Source organism: Mya arenaria, chromosome 4 (genome assembly GCF_026914265.1).
Source record: "Mya arenaria isolate MELC-2E11 chromosome 4, ASM2691426v1".
NCBI classification, from domain to species: domain Eukaryota; kingdom Metazoa; phylum Mollusca; class Bivalvia; order Myida; family Myidae; genus Mya; species Mya arenaria.
This window is the reverse complement of record NC_069125.1, coordinates 38,140,750-38,160,113: the sequence shown is the minus strand read 5'-3', so window position 1 is coordinate 38,160,113 and position 19,364 is coordinate 38,140,750. Positions and strand designations below refer to the sequence as shown.

Sequence of the window (19,364 nt, the reverse complement as noted above, 5' to 3'; positions counted from 1 at the left end):
TGATTATTTTATAATATATAGTGCAATTGATGTAAAAAGGATTAGTTTTAACAGGTAAAGTGTTCTTTTTTTTGTTTTAATAGACTAAATTGGAATAATTTCAATAAATTTGCGACCAAATTCTGATCGGCATTTTGAACATGTTTACGAATTTTATTATGAATGACGTCCAGGCTAACCATCATTAAAAAAAAGCCTGGACGGCATTTTAGAATGACTACATAAAGATAAACAACTTCACTTGGTGCTACCCATTCATGTCAAGTTTCATCACTCTGGCTAATTATTTTTTTGGAGATACACCTTTTTGTGACTAACAGTTGCTCTTAAGGCTATATTTTTAACTAAGTCAAGGCCATAATTCTGCACTTATTTGGCAAAACAACTAACAAAACATTAGGTGTATAACTTACATCACTGGTTATCATCTCTGTAAGGTTGTGTGCAATTTCGAACAAAACATAACAAAAATGCATGCTCTGTGGGTTTATTTTTAATTTAGTCAAGGGTAATTACTCTGCCCTTACTGGGTGAAGCCCAACAATGGCCGAACAAATCTACATGTTGATTTACATTCCTATAAATCAAACCATCACTCTGGCTAATATACATTTCGATATACGCCCAACACAAATTATTGACGGTCAGACGGACGGACAGACAGACAAACGGACTGACAACCATACAAATATTAATATAATAAAAAAATATTCAAAATTGATATTAACACTGGTCACATTGTATCCGGTACATGAGTACTCTTATAGATAAACGCACACGGTGCACATAACTAGGTTGCACATAAATAACTGAATCGTGATATCTATAAACAAAAATAAATCATACTAATAAAACTAAAATACATTTGAGGTTGATTGCATTGCTTGTGATGTTAAAGTGGAGCAAGATTATCGCAAACATGATAAAAGTACGAACAAATGTAACATAAATCGTACATGACGACAGAACCTTTTTTGGCTGTAGCACATTCCATTTTGATAAAAATATTCAAGGACTAAATATTCAAATCTTAATATCAATTACTAATATTTTCAATGCATTTTGTAATTCAATTCGTATTTCCAATTTAACCAACGCAATTAAAATTAATGCTTATAGCAACCATAACATAAATAAATCGTTTCTGCTCTCTAGGCTTCAATGTCGTCCAGCTTATTTTAACTGGTCTGTACCAAGGCATAATAAGCATCTAAAGTAAGAGTTACTGAATGTCAAGCACCATCGTTGGATACTCCGGATACCATTTGGATCAACTCGGCCATTTTCCATAAAAACCACCTCGGATGTAGCCGGTACATTAGAAGAAGTAGTTCGTATTTTTTAATTAATAGTTTTAATTTAGTGTAGTGTTGTAACGTGTATTTTTTATAACTAAGTTTAAATGGATTGCAAGTAAAGTGTTTGAATAAATAAATAATGAAGATTCCCTAGAGTACAGTCAGTAAGTCTAACAGCTAAATTAAAAATACTTTGCGATCTATTTTCAGCGTAGTTAAATGTAAAGATATCTGACATAGTAAACCGTCCATATAAATCCGTGGTTGTTTTTGATTGAAATTGGCAGAAGAGTTCCGATTGATTCACTACTGACATATGATATGTATGAAGTGTAACGGAATAAAGTACCATGGTTGCCGACGATGGTTAAGCACGTATTGAAGTTTTGGACTCCATGTAAACATATGGAAAATTGTCTGAGTATCGTGCTTTTATTATTTTGCTACATATTTGATTGAACTGCCGGTATTTATAATCAACACAACGTTGGGGGGGATCACTGTGTTGCCATTTGTAACGTTTATGCGGATTTAAGAATATTGAAGTTATTAATTGAAGACTAAATCCCTCCATTGAAACAACCCCCAGGCTAATAGAAGTGAAGGGTTGAGTTGAAGGCTATAAGTATCTATCATGTGTTTCCGGTACGGATAGAAATATCCGACCCGAGGGCACGTGCGTAAGCCATTAACGAGGCTTGCCGAGTTACCGGCCACACAGCGTGCCAGAGAGTGGGATTTTTCCATCCGGACCGGAAACACATGATTGATATTTTTTCTTGCATATCTAAATTTATCAATTTGTGGAAAAAATGACGTTCAAAACGAACTTTTGAACAAATCACCAAAAAGCGCGTGCGACGTAGTTTACTGACGTCATAGAGCACAGTCATTTTGAATAACTAAAAATAGCGTCATAAATATTTGATTGACCTTTATTGAAATGGCATAATATATTTTTTATAAACCATACAATAAATGAAATACGTAGTGGCGCGTTGTTGCGCGTGACTCATCTTACATGGGGTATGTAAGATGGGTTTTTCCAGCACTGGTCACATGACCGGAAACACACGTCCGGTATGCAAGAAATACACATGTTCAGGTATTGATTGTGTAGCTGCTGGTCCCTCTTAGTCATCCATTCAGTGACAAGAGGCTCAGAGCAATCTGTCCTTTTAATATTGAAGTTTTTCTAACGCATATTAAAGTTAACGGTATGTATAAAAGCTACCTCATTCATTTTAATTTTAAATGCTTTATACCTGGTGACTTTAATTTTAGTGTCATTTGAAAGGTAATTGATAGCGAATAACTATCGTTTAAAATAAATCACCAAAAATATATGATGCATTAAGTAATTACAATTTGTATATGGCAACTGAAATTGGATGCAAGATGCAACGTTTTACGAACTTTAAAGGCCAAATAGCTCATTTCGTATATTTTTCTCCCTTCAAAATGTCACATTTTCTTTTGCTCGCACAATTTGGTTTCAAATGATACCATCATTATATGAAGTCTTCAGGCATTTACATATTAGTGACTCTGATTCTTAAATCAACTAGTTATAATAATAACCATTATTCTGTATGTACTGATGTCAATTTCACTATGTAAAGTAACAATAACTCGCAACCTACGTAACATTGTCTAGTTTAGCAGCAGCGTCTATTTCCTTCAATAGACATGTCTCCCTGTTACAACCATTTAGAAAACACGCAGGATATACGTTTAGAATATGTAGTAACAAAAAGACTCCCCATCTACTCTATAGGTGTCCAGTTTGGCAGTCTTTCCCCCTCCGCTTAGCGAGCCTTATTTTATGTTGGAACCTTTGAGTATTTGAGTAACATAATGAGATACCAGTTTATAATATGAAGTTATAGAACATGGCCACATACCCGATATTTGTCCAGTTTGAAAGTTGATTCATTTTTCTCCGCAGTGCAAGCCTCGGTTTTTGTGGGGACCTTTGAGTATTTGAGTAACACCAAGAGATACCAGTTTAGCGTATGAAGTTAAAGAAACTCGCCACATACCCTGTATTTGTCGAGTTTGACAGCTGAATCTTTTTCCCTCCGCAGCGCAAGCCTCAATCTCTGCTTAACCACCTTGAGTAACACCAAGTCTTTCTCCTGGATTACCAACACGAAACCTGCACGATAAACAAGCAAGGTATTTAAGGCAGATTATAGATACTGATATACTAGTAAAGGTACACGTTAATTGTTTTGCTATTCATGAATAACATGAAATACATCAATAGCAAATCCCTGTTTAACAACCTTCCGTAGCACCAAGCCCATCATTCTTAAATCTTTCAGAATACCTATAATATAACTACTTTTGACAGAATATGTATGCCTGTCTGTAGAACAGTTTATTTGTTTAAGAATACCATAGTGTTAAGTATCTTATCCCCTGAAATAGCTTTTTAAACAAAATAAAATTTTGCTTTTCAGCAGTTTTAGTCTCAAACTGAGATTCCGGACGTGATTGAACATGTGCCTATTACGACGCGTGCGACGTATACATTTAAGGAATGAATTGCGGGGTTGATGTCATTATCGGGGTATGAACACAATTGGGCTGTTCAAAGTGTGTGGAGTCCGAAGAGTCTATCATTCATGAATTGTTAAAAAAATACTTCATCTCATTAAAGAAAACCTTTCAGTAATCCTTTCTTACCCATTCTGTAAATAGAACGACCCCACTGTAACCGGAAACGTTTTTTTTCAAATGACGTCACAATAACGCGGGAAAAGATCAAGCACTTGAAATCACTTTTAAACGTAAAATTGAAACACTTATGGCAACAATACATTTAAAATATAATAAATTAACACTTTCTAAAATGTTGATTTGTATTTTACGGGACCTGCTGACACAATACAAACAATAACAAGATCAATAGTTTTCATGTATATTGTTATGCGATGAATTGCGATCCGAACATATCCGAAGATGTTGCGTTCATCGATTGATAAACGCAATTGCCGAAAGGCAGTTCATTTAAGGAATGGAAGTTGAGGTGTAAAACATAACACTTCTCAAGTCATTTCTAAACGTCAGTCGATTTCCTTACATGTTCGAAGTCAAATCTTTAAAGAAAACTATAAATGTTTTAACAGAAACAGTATGTGTATTCAATACAATCAATGGAAATGGAGTATTTCATATATTGTTCAGTTATTTATTATATCACATGGCCAGCGAGATACTAGGAATATGACTATTTTAGGAAACTACTTAAGATGTTTTATACCGACATTGCAGTACTATAAACAATGGACTTGTGCCAAATTTGCCTAGAAAGTTGAAAAGAAATCACTCTAGTCCGACGTTCTATGATTAAAACATATCTTAGCGGTCTCTTTGTCGGTTAATCGTTTATTTCCTTTAACGAATGACTTGACTATACACCTTATAGGTAACATATCAATTTTGACTACATTGAAGACATATGAAATAAAAATAACAAAATTTCAAAGTATATTCCACAAAGAATGTACGAAAAAAAAACTCAAATAAATATACAGTAGCTTCATTAAAATTTTGTTTATAAAATCATTAGGCATATTAAACCAAATAATCACGGTGCATGTGTTGTTGTTTTTTCGAACGAGAACATTTTCAAAATAAAACAAACTTCATCAATGTATGTTTTGCTTTGTTTCATTTATAGTTTATATGAAAATTATTAATAAGGCGCGGCTCTTCTAACATTATTCCCATTATTTAATCATAATTTAGATACAAATCTGTTAAAAAGTCGTAAAATATGCCATTCCTTGGCATTTACGCCTTTCATGTCCTTTCAATTAATGCAAAATACTTCAAAAAATAAATTTAATTTCAATTTATTATACCGGTATAAATTATGAAATTGAATTGCTTATATAATGCAGACGTGAGTGCGGAGCCTTGATTGCCATGTTGTACTCCCAATAAACTGTTAGTTGTCAGTTTCATTTTTTCTTAACACATAAACAGTACGTTTAAGTTTAACCTTCATTTTTTTCACCATAACATTTTACAGCTCAAGAACCTCAAAACTGACAAATTTTGCAGCTCAGTAAAATTCCAACTTGGCATAAATGACAGTTCACGTTTCAAAAAGAGACGTATTGTTCCGGTGGTGACTTATTAAGGCACTCTGGTTTAGTAACAGGGACAACGTTATTTCAGAGATAATGAATACCGAGATTGTTGTTTCCTTATAAGCTGTTATTGTTGGAATGCGCTTTTGTTAGTTACATTATGTCCTAAATTTAGATGAAATGAATCTAGAATAGTGGGACACATTTAATATCTGTTTCATTTCAAGCCGTTAAAAGCAAATAGTTGTCTTATTTTGACATGATATGTGACGATCGCTTATATCATGCTTGCTAAAACAAACCGTTTATCAATAGAAACATTATAAATTTACACATCTCACAAACTGGGGATGTTTTCTTTGAGAGATCTTGTTTCCAGAAAATTTGAGTCCAAAATTATTCCAATCAAACGCGTAACTGCAAGATACTGTTGAGTCTGTTTTCTTTTCGACCACCAAGTGGACATTTCTGCCAAAAATAATCTAAACCAAAAAATGGAGCGGTCTTAGAAAATAGTGCAAAAAAGTGACCTTTCAATGGTATAACCCCTTGCAAAAACATGTTGAATAACCCTGCCGTTCACAATCCTGGACACCATCAAGGGACAGCCTTGCGCATGCTTCGCTATCGATATGACCCTTCAATGTTATATCCCTTTTCAAATACATATTACATTACCCAGGCATTGTTACTCGCTGTTCACAACCCTGGTGATTAACCAGACACAGAGTATCGCTTCCTTGGCCTTCGAGATCACCCTTCTATTAAACACCCCGATGCATATACACGTTATATAAGCGTGACGTTTTTACTCACTGTTGACAATCCTGATGACTCTCCATGGTAGAATAAAGATAAGCAGAGTAGCACCCTCTTGGCCGGGCCTCGCCCAGATCCCCTCCCAGAATGCCACGTCAAGACTCCACGATACCATAATCACAAACGCGTCAAATATCTAGACATATTGATAAACGCATTAAAATTATAAATGATCGTTTCAAAGTGTCACCAAGAATGGCTTAGACTCAAAGACAACATTATCACAAATGTCTTGACAAGGCTACTTTGAATGATTTTTGAATGCGACTACTACTGCTACAGTTACTAGTACTACAACTTCTGCTTTTGCTGTTGATGCTTCTGCTTCTGCCACCGTGCTCCTACTTTCACTACTTCTACCATTACTTCATCAAACACCACTACTACCAATACTACTACAATAACCGCTACCACTTCCACTACCACCACTTCCTACTACGAGTATTATCATTTTTACTACTACAACTTATAATAACAATATTTTATTATTGTGATATAATAATAATACTTATACTAATAGTAATCATAAAAACGTTTATGGAATTGAATAATTACATTTGACATAGATGTGTTAAGACTCACTTTAAATTTAGTGAACTACAAAATTCCTCTTTGGTTAAATAATTGTAAATTTATTCTAGACGACCTTCTAAATTGGTAAGAAAAAGAAGCATTTGCACCGAAATTGATTAAACGTTTAAGTTTTTTAACTACTATTAATTGTTTTATGGCTACGAATGGAGAATAATTGGTAATGACTAATGCCTGTCTTGTCTTGCTAATTTGATAATTACGTCTTTACTAGTTCGTATTTAAATATTAAGCCCATTTAGTGTCCTGCCTAGGAATGTTGGACTAGAACCAAGACGTATATGTGCTAGGCTCAGCCATGAGTACGCATAAAACAAAAGGGAAATAACGTATTCACCAGTTTCCAAGCTGATCAAGTAAAATTAATCTCCTTATTATTGCAATACAACAAGATTGATTATGTAACTCTATGCCCATACAAGGCAATAATATCGATGATGTTATTTGTTCACTATTTTTGTACTGACTTACTTGTTTTTGGTTGATGATTGTTTTTGTAGAATTATGTGGTTAAGAAGAGGTAGTTGATCTCTTTGATATCAAAACAAACCCAAATCCCCGTACTGAGAATGGTTCAAAAGTTGGTAGTAAAACAAACCAAAGTAATTATGTTTGCCATCTTACCTCCAATTTGTGATGAAGAAAGTGCTTGCCCATTGCAAATATCTTAAGAAATGCCTGCAATGACAACATAAAATAAATTGGCAATTAATCAACACTATTGACAACGTTGATCGTTTATTATGAGAGATATTTTTCCGTTGAATTAAAATTCTTTGCAATAGTTTCCTTAATCTACGTATGCAAAAGTTGAATCTAAGGTCATATTAACCGCAATTGTATTTGTTATTTCTGTTATACAGATCATCATCTTAACAAAACCTTAAAGATCTAATACAAATGAAGATCGGTCCCTACCTCGGCAAGAAGTACTGATAGGATGACCATTGACCCAATGTGGAAGGAATGTGTAAGCTCGTGCAGCAAGTCATGTTCCGCGTGGTCGTCGTCGGCAGAAGCCCGGGGTGTACCCACGTTCGACCTCTGTAAAAAAGGTCACGTTATTCATATTTCTATAAAATTGATACTTACGGAAGGCACACTTGTACATTGTAACGTAAGAATAGAAATAATAAACTTATATATAAAATGGGAAGATAATTTAAGAAATCATGCTGTCAGACTCCGTTTAACGTTTTGATATGAGTATTGGCCTTTACAATCCTTTCGGGAAAAACAAATTGGTTCGCCGTTTTAATTAGTCCAAGTTTCTAAGACGAATGCTTATTGTAACTTAATACATGCATGTCAGATTTCTGGACACAGTGGTACTTTGAACTTTCTGTATACAACATATATGTCATTAAAAGCACTTGTACTTGAAAAGTAAAACATACAATTGCCTAAAAAACTTTAATTATTGATATGAAAGCTTAACACATCTTTAACCAGACAGATTCATTTCACTGCATCTCGTCTGGTTACGTGTGTGTGTGTGTGTGTGTAAGTTTTTTGATATTCGTTTTCGAACAAGGCCTACTCGGCGAGTGGAGCGCTCATTTAAGGTTATTTGTTAATTGAGGTTTTTGGAGCATTGTGCACAGACAGAATGTAACTGTTGTTCGAGCTACCCTGGTTCTTTAACGTGCGTGAGTGTATAGCACTGTCATGCGCATTAAACGTCCCTTCCGGAAGACGATTAGTATTTTTAGTCATACGGCGGGTAATCGAACCTGCGACCCCTGGATTGACAGTCAATTGTGTCAGCACTAGACCACGGATCCGCCACTCGTCTGGTATCCGACTTAAGTGTCTTATATATGGGTTTAAATGAGACAATAAATGGCGACAAATCAGCACGTAAGAAGCTATTATTGTCACGATAATAACACCTTTGCTTTTATGAGAGGTTTGATTAACACTACCGGTTTAACAGAAGACATATCTTACTTTAAATATGGAGAAACCACCGTGCTCTACATGTCCAGTATCGTGTGAGCCGTGATCTTCTATCAAATGGGTCCCACCTGAGTGCATCGTCTCAATATGTTCAACCACCTTCTCGAAACTCCAACTCAGATAATCCGTGCTGTTGTCGCTAAAGAACTTGGGGATGACTTCCACTAGCAGCCCTGTAGCCTTTGTGTGGAGCTTATCGTAATCCGCTAGCTTGTCTGTAAAATGTGAAGGTGATTCTTAAATACCCGTGATAAGAAAAGTTGTTCAATATAAAATTTTAAGCGCATGAATATCTTTTGCTCTTTTGCCGTTTCAGGTGAAGTCAACGCATAATAATGACTTGGAAAAAAAGGTTATCTTTGTTGAACTTCCATGTTAGAGCCCAGTTATTGTAGTGCTTTTGTTTAATATCTGTCGTCATTTAGAGGAATGCAACATTATCCATCCAATCTCATGTTTGGAAGCAGTGTTTTTAAAAAAAAAAACTCATTTCGTTTCTACGAGCTATCATTTCGGTCGTGCGAAAAATGTGCAATTAAAACTAAGACGTCTTAAATTAAAATGGAAGCCTTCCCGTTCTAAAAAACATGAATGGAAATTGCCAATTGGGACGCTCAATGTTATGCGTACATGTATTTCAAATTTTACGAGCCAGATTTTATATTTGACTATACTAACGCTTATTGAGTGAAATAGTTGTTTTAAATACGTTTAAATTTAAAATACCTTTCGTGGCGTAAAAAACCGATAAATCAAGTTCACAAATATGTTGAAAAAAAAGCATTGGGCAGAGCAAGTTTTAACATCATGCATGTCGAAAGAGTTATTTCTTTGATTTAAGAGGTATTATGATAATGATGATATCTTCAAAGAAAGACATTGATGTCCTAAATATATGCAGGCATTATATATTAGCATACGGGCTTGTCAATGTGCCATATATTTTTTGGCTACAATTAGATAAACCATCGTTTTCTATGAGACAAAAGACAATTGGGTTAGTGTTAAATGACGCTTACAAGCGAAATGTTTCGTTAACTTTTAAATGAATGGCTTAATTAGTTTATTAAGTTTATTTGTTTATTTTATTCAACTCTTTATCATATTGGGTAATCAACGATGTTAAACGGTAAAACAAATAAAAAGTATCATTTGAAGGATATTTGATTTAAAGGGTTTCAAAAACTGCTAATCAGTGCATCAAAGAAATGCGAAATGATTAAAACCACGACAGCACATAACCTTGAACGGTATGAAAAGCACACATTTTAGAACATTAGACTAACTTTGTTAATTTACATACGGATATAAGTATATTAAAATAACTTGACTGAAATATACATTGATTACAGTTCTGGTTGAAAATTTGTCTTATTGAGTTAAAGCTAGACATAGAAAGGTGTCTCATTATACTCCGGAGTTGCAAGTGTCTCGCACCGTCTCGTCGCGTCCCATTATATACAATTTGTTGCACGTAGCTCCAAAAGAGTTTTACCCGACAGGCGAAACTTCATATGGACGTTTGTCAGCATAATCACTTGTACGAATGTTATTTGTTAGAGAATTCATTCACTCAAACAATAGGTATGGCTCTCGACGGAGTTAAAAAAAAATCTTGTGTCGCAGGTAGCTCTAAAAGCATTGCACCTACAGTCATACAACTTTGTTTGTCAGCTTGTTAAGTTTGAGGTTTTGTTGGACTTTAAAATCAGTTTAGCAAAACTTCAAGCCCTTGACGTAGTAAAAATGTCTGAAATGCCTTCTGTTTCATTGCACCATCACTCATGAAAGTTTTATCATATTTTACTAGTCCTGTGGCCATGCGGCGTCTGGGGATATTCATAAAGTATGTTGTTGCTCTAGTTTGATAACGTGTTATTCTTAAATGATATGCATCAACTATTCTCAAGAAATGCATTGCTCACCTGACATGATGAGTATGTCGCATATCACTTGTCCGATCACGCAGACGGCATCAAGACTGGAGAGAATGCAGACGACAATCAGCGCTATATGCGTATGCAACCATATATTCAACCGCTTCCGACATCTGCAATACAAAAAGAATATAGTTTAAACAATCTGGACGAGCCAGGTGCTAAGTCATTCGACATGGAAAGTGGACCGACATCTACAATACAAAAACAGTATTGTCTAAACATTCTGGACGAGCGAGGTGACAAGTCAATCCACATAGAAAAGTGCCGATATCTGCAATTTAAAATAAGTATTATCTAAACATTCTGGACGAGCCAGGTATTTAGTGAGTCCTCATAGAAAGTGTTCCGATATCTGCAATGCAAGAGTATCGTCTAAACATTCTGAACGAGCCAGGTGCTCAGTCATTCAGCATAGGAAGTGTGCCGGTATCTACAATCCAAAAACAATATTGTCTAAATATTCTGGACGAGCGAAGTAACAAGTCAATCCACATAGAAAATGTGCCTATGAATGTTTGGGAGAACTAATGTTTATTTGACGAAGCCTGTTAAAAGGTAATCGAACGTGGAAAAGTCACAGTTTCAGTTTTTAACTGAACCCGAATCAGTACTAATCAATGAAATCAGAATATCCCATCTGTTGGCGTTTCTATGGCAAATTTCGCTTAACTATGGTTCATGGAAACAATATGGCTTCCAACGGACCAACGGACCGACTTGTGCAAAGCAATATAATCCAATTTCTTTGAAGAAAGGCATAATAAAATAATTAATTAAATGATTATTGTAAATATATTCAATTAATGGTATAACAGCGTCAAGACATGCATTTTGAAAATTAATTTAAAAAATGATGTTTGGTATTACCTTACCTTACAATTTATACAGCAAAACATTTAAGAAATTCGAATGTATTTATTTCAGGGAAATTAAATTTGGAAGAAACAATGATATAAGCATTTGAAACATAAAATATAGCTACAAATCATTAAATTTAAAATGATTTATTACGTGGTCCTTACGCAAATTGCTACAACATGTTAAAGATATTCGAAAAGGTTGCCATGGTAATGTATTTAATTTGAAGTAAATGTTGTGTTTTGCATTGATGCTTTAGTAGAAATATGTGTTTAGAAACTTTAAATTTTTATTATTTTATTTTTATTGGCCATGTTAACAATATTTAAATGAAGTATTTCACTTACTATGTCCAATTACACACACTTAACATACCTTATACACACACCATTACATAATATCAAATTCAGTAACAATGGCATTATAGCTCATGTAAAAAACGAAATAATAGTGATAATGCTCTACTTAAGTACTAGTATATTAAATCATGAAAAGTGTTTACATTGTAAGATACAGTGTTGCGGTTGTTAATTTAAAGATCAGTATAACCACAAATGCATTGCAACTGATATAATTTCTTTGATTGCTTCGCCAAATGTCCTCATCAATATAAATTACTAGCAAGATAAAAGAATGCATTGACTGCGTTATTCTGTTCTCCCGAAACGCGTCCATAATCATTTGACTGTGCTTGAGTAATGAAAATATATAAATATAACTAAACGCAAGAATAACTATGGGCGTATTGTGTTTATTGTTGCTGTATGTATCTATATATAAACATCACATGTATAAAAATAGATTGAACTTGTCAGTTAAAATATGATCACATAGTTTTTGTTAACTATTACAAACACGTCATCACGATGACATCATTTGTTTATATGTTACTGTTTAAAGAGGCAGGGATTGTGTCGGATGGATTATGAGGAATAAAGAAAAAATGTTATTGTAAGCTGCCAAATTTTACTTTATAATTTGACTTCGAGAGACCAAAACTCGATTGATGAAACTATTGTTTGGATTTACAGACTTAACGATTGAGATTGGTGGTCATACATTTGACATAGAGAAAGGTAATGGGGAAACTAAACTTGGTTGGCCTACAAATAAAAGAAATCGAAAGCCTTAAATCGAAGCGGACAAAAGATGTTTGGAAGTATTTAAGTAGAAAAACTAACTTCTGGAATCTAGTTAATGAAACAAATTTAGAAGGGATGATGAGGAGCTCGATGTCGATATAACTGTGCAAGGAATGAATAATGGTACATGACTTTTAAAACGTGAGAAAGCGGGTTTTCAGACAATTTGATAAATGAGTATTTTGTAGAAACTCGAGACATTGGCCAATATAACGGACTTATTTAATATCGTATTTTCATCGGGAGTTTTACCACTGGATATAGTCCCAGTGTATAAAAAGGGAGATGACTCGAAAATGACAACGATAGGGTATTTCCATGGACGAGTTGTTTGTCGAAAATGTATGCGTCTGTACTCTGTAAATGTTATATTCTATGGTAAGCAAGGTATGCCAGAATTTCGGATTCGCATTTTGAGTTAAGAAAAGCGTTTTTCTACCGTGGACGTTATATTTTTTTCTGAAATCATTTGAACCAATAGATAACGTCTGTAGTGTACCTTTATTGACATGCAAAAATGTTTTGACAGAGTAAACTGGCAAAAAAAAACACCCATGAGGTATCAATTTGAAGATGTTTAAATCAATAAGCTCTATGTGCACTTTCGTAAGGGCAAAGGTTAAACATTGCAATAACTACTCAATTTTCATAGAGATATCAGTCGGACTGAAGCAAGGTTATATATGTTTGCCAGTATTTTGGTCCTTGTTTGTTGATGACTTAGAGCTATATCTTGAAACACGTGTAGCTATTGGCATACCTCTAAAGGTATCTGATATTGTTGTTGTATACGAACTACGTGGCAATATTTTCTGAAACGCCAGAAGAGTTGCAATCAACGCTGGACACACTTAAAGTATATTGTGATAGATTGACCCTTAGAGTGAACGGGGGCAAAAGCAATGGGATGGTCTTCAGACGTCGTGGAAATGTTCGTGCGAATGAAACTTGGAAATACGGCGAGACAACTTAAAGTTTAAGGATTGTGGATAATTTTAATATTTTCCTTATATATTAATCAGATTTGTCATAAATAATATTTTTATACATTATAGGTTGTTTTTGAATATGTATTATTGCGTTTGTGTTGTTTTTTATGATTAATAATATTGCGTACTTCTTTTGTGCAGTTTAATAACCATCACTCTACACTGTTTATGCATGTTTATTATTATTAAAACATGTGCATGGATGATAAACCATATGGGGGGTTATAGTAATTGGTAAAATAAAATGTACATGTATTGTGTTTGCTGTATTGTCAGTGAGTAATAAGATTGATATCCCTAGCTTTTGTCAAAACATCCAATTTAACAATCACTCTTGAGAAAATATCTGTTCAACATTTCTTCATGTTTTAATTATACTACGAATATATATGTTTACCTTCCTTAAAATTATTTTAACAAAACACCGATTTCTGATCTTCTGAAACATTTATAGAGTGAAGAAAGTTCTATTACAACAAATGTTCATTTGTGGCTATTACATAAGAAATATTTAAACAAACAGGTAAAATCAATGAAAATGTGTTGCAACAAACCTTTCAAGATGTCTCATCACTTTAATAAAAAACAGTGTGTGTAACTTAACTTTGAAAACCTTTCAATTAATATGGAGCGAGATAATGATTTTCTTTTTTATCAACTCCAGCCAGTATTTTCTTCTTTCTTTTTTCTTTTAAGGAGATATACAATATGCATGTACAAAACTAGTACGTGTAATACAGATATATGGATATACGAATACGCTATTTATAAATGTTCGTGTCATTGTCATTATATTTAAAATAGGATATGGTAAGCTGTTTGAAATCTAATGAACCGGGTCCGCATTAATTAATTTCTTAAATCTCACCAAAACCGCATATATTCGTTGTTTTGTGCATTTGTCAAGAGAGCAGCAAGTTGAAGTTAGATTACATAGGTTACATCTTTATGATTAAGAATGGGTGGGGTGAGCATATCGAAATAGACCTTAATTACAACCTCATTGGCTGACACGTTGTCAACGCAAACTTTGACACAGGAAGTGTGTATCGAATAAGTGGTATGGTAGTGTTATTTATACTCCCACTCGGGCCTTGCCCATCCGGCGAGTGCTCCGTTAAGAGTGTTAGTCATCTTATGTTTTTGCAGCATAGTGCACAGGCAGAATGTAACCCTGGTTAGAGCTACATGTGATCTTTATCGTGCACCAGTGTATAGCACTGTCAAAAGGGACCTCCATTTAACGTCCCTCTCGGAAGACGATAAGTATTTTAGTGATGCGATGGGGAAGCGAACCTGCGTCCCCTGGATTGAAAGTTAAGTGTGTAACCACCAGACCACGGATATCGAATAAGTAACAGTAGATGGACCTTCAAACAACCGCGAAATTCCTAATAGGTAAACCTTATTGATTGCCTTTCCGAAATTTTATTGGCTAAAAATCAGATTATAATCTAACCATGGTTAAACTTGCCAGAAATGTTTCACAACCATGCTAAACAATAAATTACACACTTTCTGTCAACAATATTTATATTTTTGGATTATTCATGAAATAAAAGAAACCGCTTTTCCTAATATGCGTCACAAACTGTTTACTGAATATGGGCACTGATAACAACATAAGCGCTTGATTTGCATCATGTAATGTCTGTGTTATAGATGGAAACCTCGGAATTTGCCCTTTTGTCGAAGATAACTTGTTTTTGAGCGGTCAAGCAAGCTTACCAAACCACAACACAATGAAATTTCCTTGAAAATACCTCCGTATGGAGGTTGCGCGTTTCCATTTCTGTTGTATTATTAGTTTTGATATTTACAGAGATGACAATAGTCGATTGTCTTAAATGGAAATATGACATATTTATAATAACAACAATGGAATATTGATGAAATTAGCTGGTTATAAGTCGCAGACAGAATCTCTGAAACGTCTTGGAACGAAAACAATAATAATCCATCTGCAAGAAAGTATTATAGTATTAAGCATATATTGTTGTTTTTGACTAGACAGAAGCAAATTAGTCAAACGTTGGAAACCCAGACCGATTCTTTATTCAGTGTAAGTGACCTCTATGCACTTAAATGATATGTCGACATTGTTATCGATGGTATCGTTTGCTTCTTTCCTGGTCTACACACATGTGCTAATTGCATAGCTTTTTTTTAAGTTTCCATTCAATCCTATTAATACAGGTTAATCGTTTTCAATCGATATTTAATCTTTACTGTGTCGCATCCCAATATAGGACACGCAATATCATCGTCGGAATTAAGATTACAGTTTTCTTGCTTATTACTTGAAGGCGTTATTCAAACAAAATGACTGGTTTTCTACTTTGTTTTTTTTTCATGTAAAAACATCATTTATTGGCTCACGTTTTTGCGATGATTCGTTTAACTTTGTTTGTAGAAAATAAAACTGTGTTTGCCCCGTCTTAAACAAACTGATTTAAACCCTAACGCAATGACTCGGTAGTTTCTTAAAAAATGCCACTGAATTAAATGGTTCATGTTTTATTAATTAGAATTAGCACTTTTCCTTCAGCAATATCATTATTAGAAATTGTACATGTTTAAGTTGTTTTTTAATTGTTTGGCGGCAGTATGAAATAAAATCAATTCTGATTCACAGAACGGAAACTCACCAAGTTCATAGGCATAGTCATTTAAATTACTGCACAGTTTTCATAAACTCTCCGTACCTATAAAACGGCTGCCCCTCTTTTTTCTTCTTATGAAGAATGGCGGAGAGGTCGATGGGATCAATAACGCTGTCCCGCCCAAGATTAAGCCCGTGGCTCAAGTCCTTCAAACCATCATCACTTAACATGTCCAACGAAGGTCTTCTATCTAAGGACTGACGCCGGATGTTGATACTGCTCGGCCGCGACGCCAAAGTACCGCTTTGAGAATATTTTCCCATTTTTCACGATTGTCCTTTTCGGTTTCAACTGTCTTATTGAATGTGTTCAAGGATCTCATAAGCTAAATATATGGTATTGCTGCATTGTACATGAGTTCGCCAAGAAACTCATATGCACATAGAAGTGCTTGAATAAATATTGTCGTAACGTTAAAAGAAAGCAATCTTTAATTGCTCGTTACTTTGTCACTCTGTTACCGAAGAGCTGTAAACATTGACTTGGAAATCCGAGTGAACCTCGCGAGGCCATGATTTAGTTCCGGGAGGTGATGAAGATGCAGAATAACAAGAAATGACGAGCATTTATCAGCTAACAGTGCTACCATTTTTAATGTTTTACACTGACGCTTTGTAGCAATAAGCGACATATGTTAAAAAAACACTCTTGCTTGTTATTGAAGTTTTTTTTGACATGTTAACATTATTTAAATGAAGTATTTCACTTACATATGTCCTCGTGCACACACTTAACATACCTTATACACACACACCATTACATACTACCAAATTTAGTAACAACATTGCATTATAGCTCAGGTAAAGAACGAACTAATAGTGCTCATGCTCTACATCAAAATATTCCATCATGAAAAGTGTTTTCATTGTAAAACACAGTGATGCGGTTGTTAACTTTAAAATCAGTGTAACCACAAACAGTAAAATGCATTGCAACTGATATAATTTCTTTGATTGCCCCTGCCATAATGTCCCCATCAATATAAATTTCAAGCAAGATAAAAGAAATCATTGACAATGAAATTCTGTTCTCCCGAAACGCGTCCATAATCATTTGAATGTTTTTGAGTAATGCAAATATATAACTATAGCTAAACGCAAAAATGACTAAGGGCGTTTTGTTGTTACTGTTTTTGTATTCTCGTTCATTATCTATATTTAACCATCACATATATAAAATAGATTGAAATGACAATTTAAAAAGTATCACATCACCAAATTTCTTATTTACTGTCAAATCAAACCACGTAATTGTCGCGATAATTATCTCGATAACTAGTTAAAATTCGAGATTTCTTTTCGGTAAGATAATATCATAAGAATGAAAACTGGCTTGAAAGTCCCCGAACGTCTACCTGTTACCTTTTTTAGAGGTACAACATTAACAGGTTAACTAGTTATGGTTTGCGAATTCCAATATGATAAAAAGTAACATAATAACTGGTTAAGTAGATACGATTCGTGTGACCACTTTTCTCTAAATGCATTTTTGGCTTTAAGCAGTAATTGGTTATATGGTTATGGTTTGCGAATTCCACTAAGTAAGTAACTTACTAACTGGTTAACTAGATAAGATTCGTGTAACCACTTAGCTATAAATGCACTTTTGGCTTCTAGCAGTTACTGGTTATCTAGTTTTGGTTTGCGAATTCCACTTAATAAGTTGCATAATAACTGGTTAACTAGATACAATTCGAGTTATCAGTTATCAATGTATACATTTATACAACTGGTCACCTACTTATTATTTGCGAATTTCACTTAGTAAGTGGTAATACGAATCTTAATCGAGTTAACCAGTTGATATGTTACTTACTAAGTGGAATTCGCAAACCATAACTAGATAACCTGTTGGCGCCTGAATCTGGATTGGATTCATAGGTAACTTGTAACACGAATCTTATCTAGTTATCCAGTTAGTAAGTTACTTACTAAGTAAGTGGAATTCGCAAATCATAACTAGATAACCAATTCTTGCTAAAAGCCAGATATATATTTAGAGATGCTTTTTATGTGGTATTCGCAAAACATAACTAATTAACCTGCAGTAAGTGTTGTATAGTTAAAAGGGTTATAGGTGGCAGTTCTTGGCACAATATGCCACCATAGAAATGTTATTGTAATGCTGCCAACTTTAATATTATATTTGACTCTTTGAAAAAACTCGATTGAGGAAAATGTTTTTGGGATTTACAGACTTAACGATTGAGGCTGTTGTTAGCCATAAGTTTAACATAGTGAAAGAGTACGGGGAAATTACCTCGGTTGGAGTATTAAAAAGCCAGTGGTGAAACGACGTGGATGGATTGATAATTATTGCATTTGAACATGGATTGAATACTAGAACGCTTAGTGATTTTAGTGACACTCTTATTCAAAATCAATGTACACATGTATAACAAACATCAATTTTGACTGATAAACCTTTAACTACTTTCTAATAATGCATTTTTGGAAAATATTAATTACTGATAACAAGATTGTAACCATGTATGTAATAGAAGAAAACACAAAAATATTAAATGATTGGTGAATATTAAAAGATTTACTGTGGTCCAATATAGTTTCATAAGGTAGAAATACCTTGTTTTATGCTCATTTCTTTTAAATTAAACTCGGTTTCCTTCATAAGAATCATTGTTTTCGACATTTATTCATTCCTTTTTTAATATTAAAACAATATTATTAATTGTGGTAAATCTTATTTGGGAGTAATAGTGCATCTTTAGGAAAAGAATGAAATAAATCGGCAAATACTTGTTGAAACAGAACTCACTGGTTTACTACTTTGTTTTTTATGTTAAAATATCACTTACTGGTTAACGTTTTTGCAATAATTCATTTACCTTTATTTGTACGAAAAAAATGTGTTTACCCTGTCTTAAACAAACTGATAAACCCCAACGCAATGACTTGGTAGTTTCTTAAAAAATGCCACTGAATTTAATGGTTCATCTTTTGTTATTAAGAATAAGCACTTTTCCTTCTCCAATATATTAGAAG

The 19,364-nt window shown here is 34.0% G+C and overlaps 1 protein-coding gene across 5 annotated transcripts in view; it reads right to left on the bottom strand.

The window, feature by feature from the left end:
- LOC128230117 (uncharacterized) overlaps positions 1-19,364 on the bottom strand; it is a 34,056-nt gene that overhangs the window by 10,885 nt on the left and 3,807 nt on the right. For 2 of the 5 annotated variants that reach the window (XM_052942138.1, XM_052942137.1), the window contains exons 2-7: positions 10,696-10,820; positions 8,762-8,985; positions 7,730-7,855; positions 7,436-7,489; positions 6,218-6,356; positions 3,341-3,456 (exon numbers count right to left, since the gene is read on the bottom strand). In XM_052942138.1, the coding sequence (XP_052798098.1) occupies positions 3,341-3,456; positions 6,218-6,356; positions 7,436-7,489; positions 7,730-7,855; positions 8,762-8,985; positions 10,696-10,820 (784 nt within the window). Of the gene's footprint in view, positions 1-3,340; positions 3,457-6,217; positions 6,357-7,435; positions 7,490-7,729; positions 7,856-8,761; positions 8,986-10,695; positions 10,821-11,915; positions 11,937-16,404; positions 17,216-19,364 lie in introns of those variants that run through there. The other 3 variants (XM_052942136.1, XM_052942139.1, XM_052942140.1) reach the window with 3 other exon arrangements.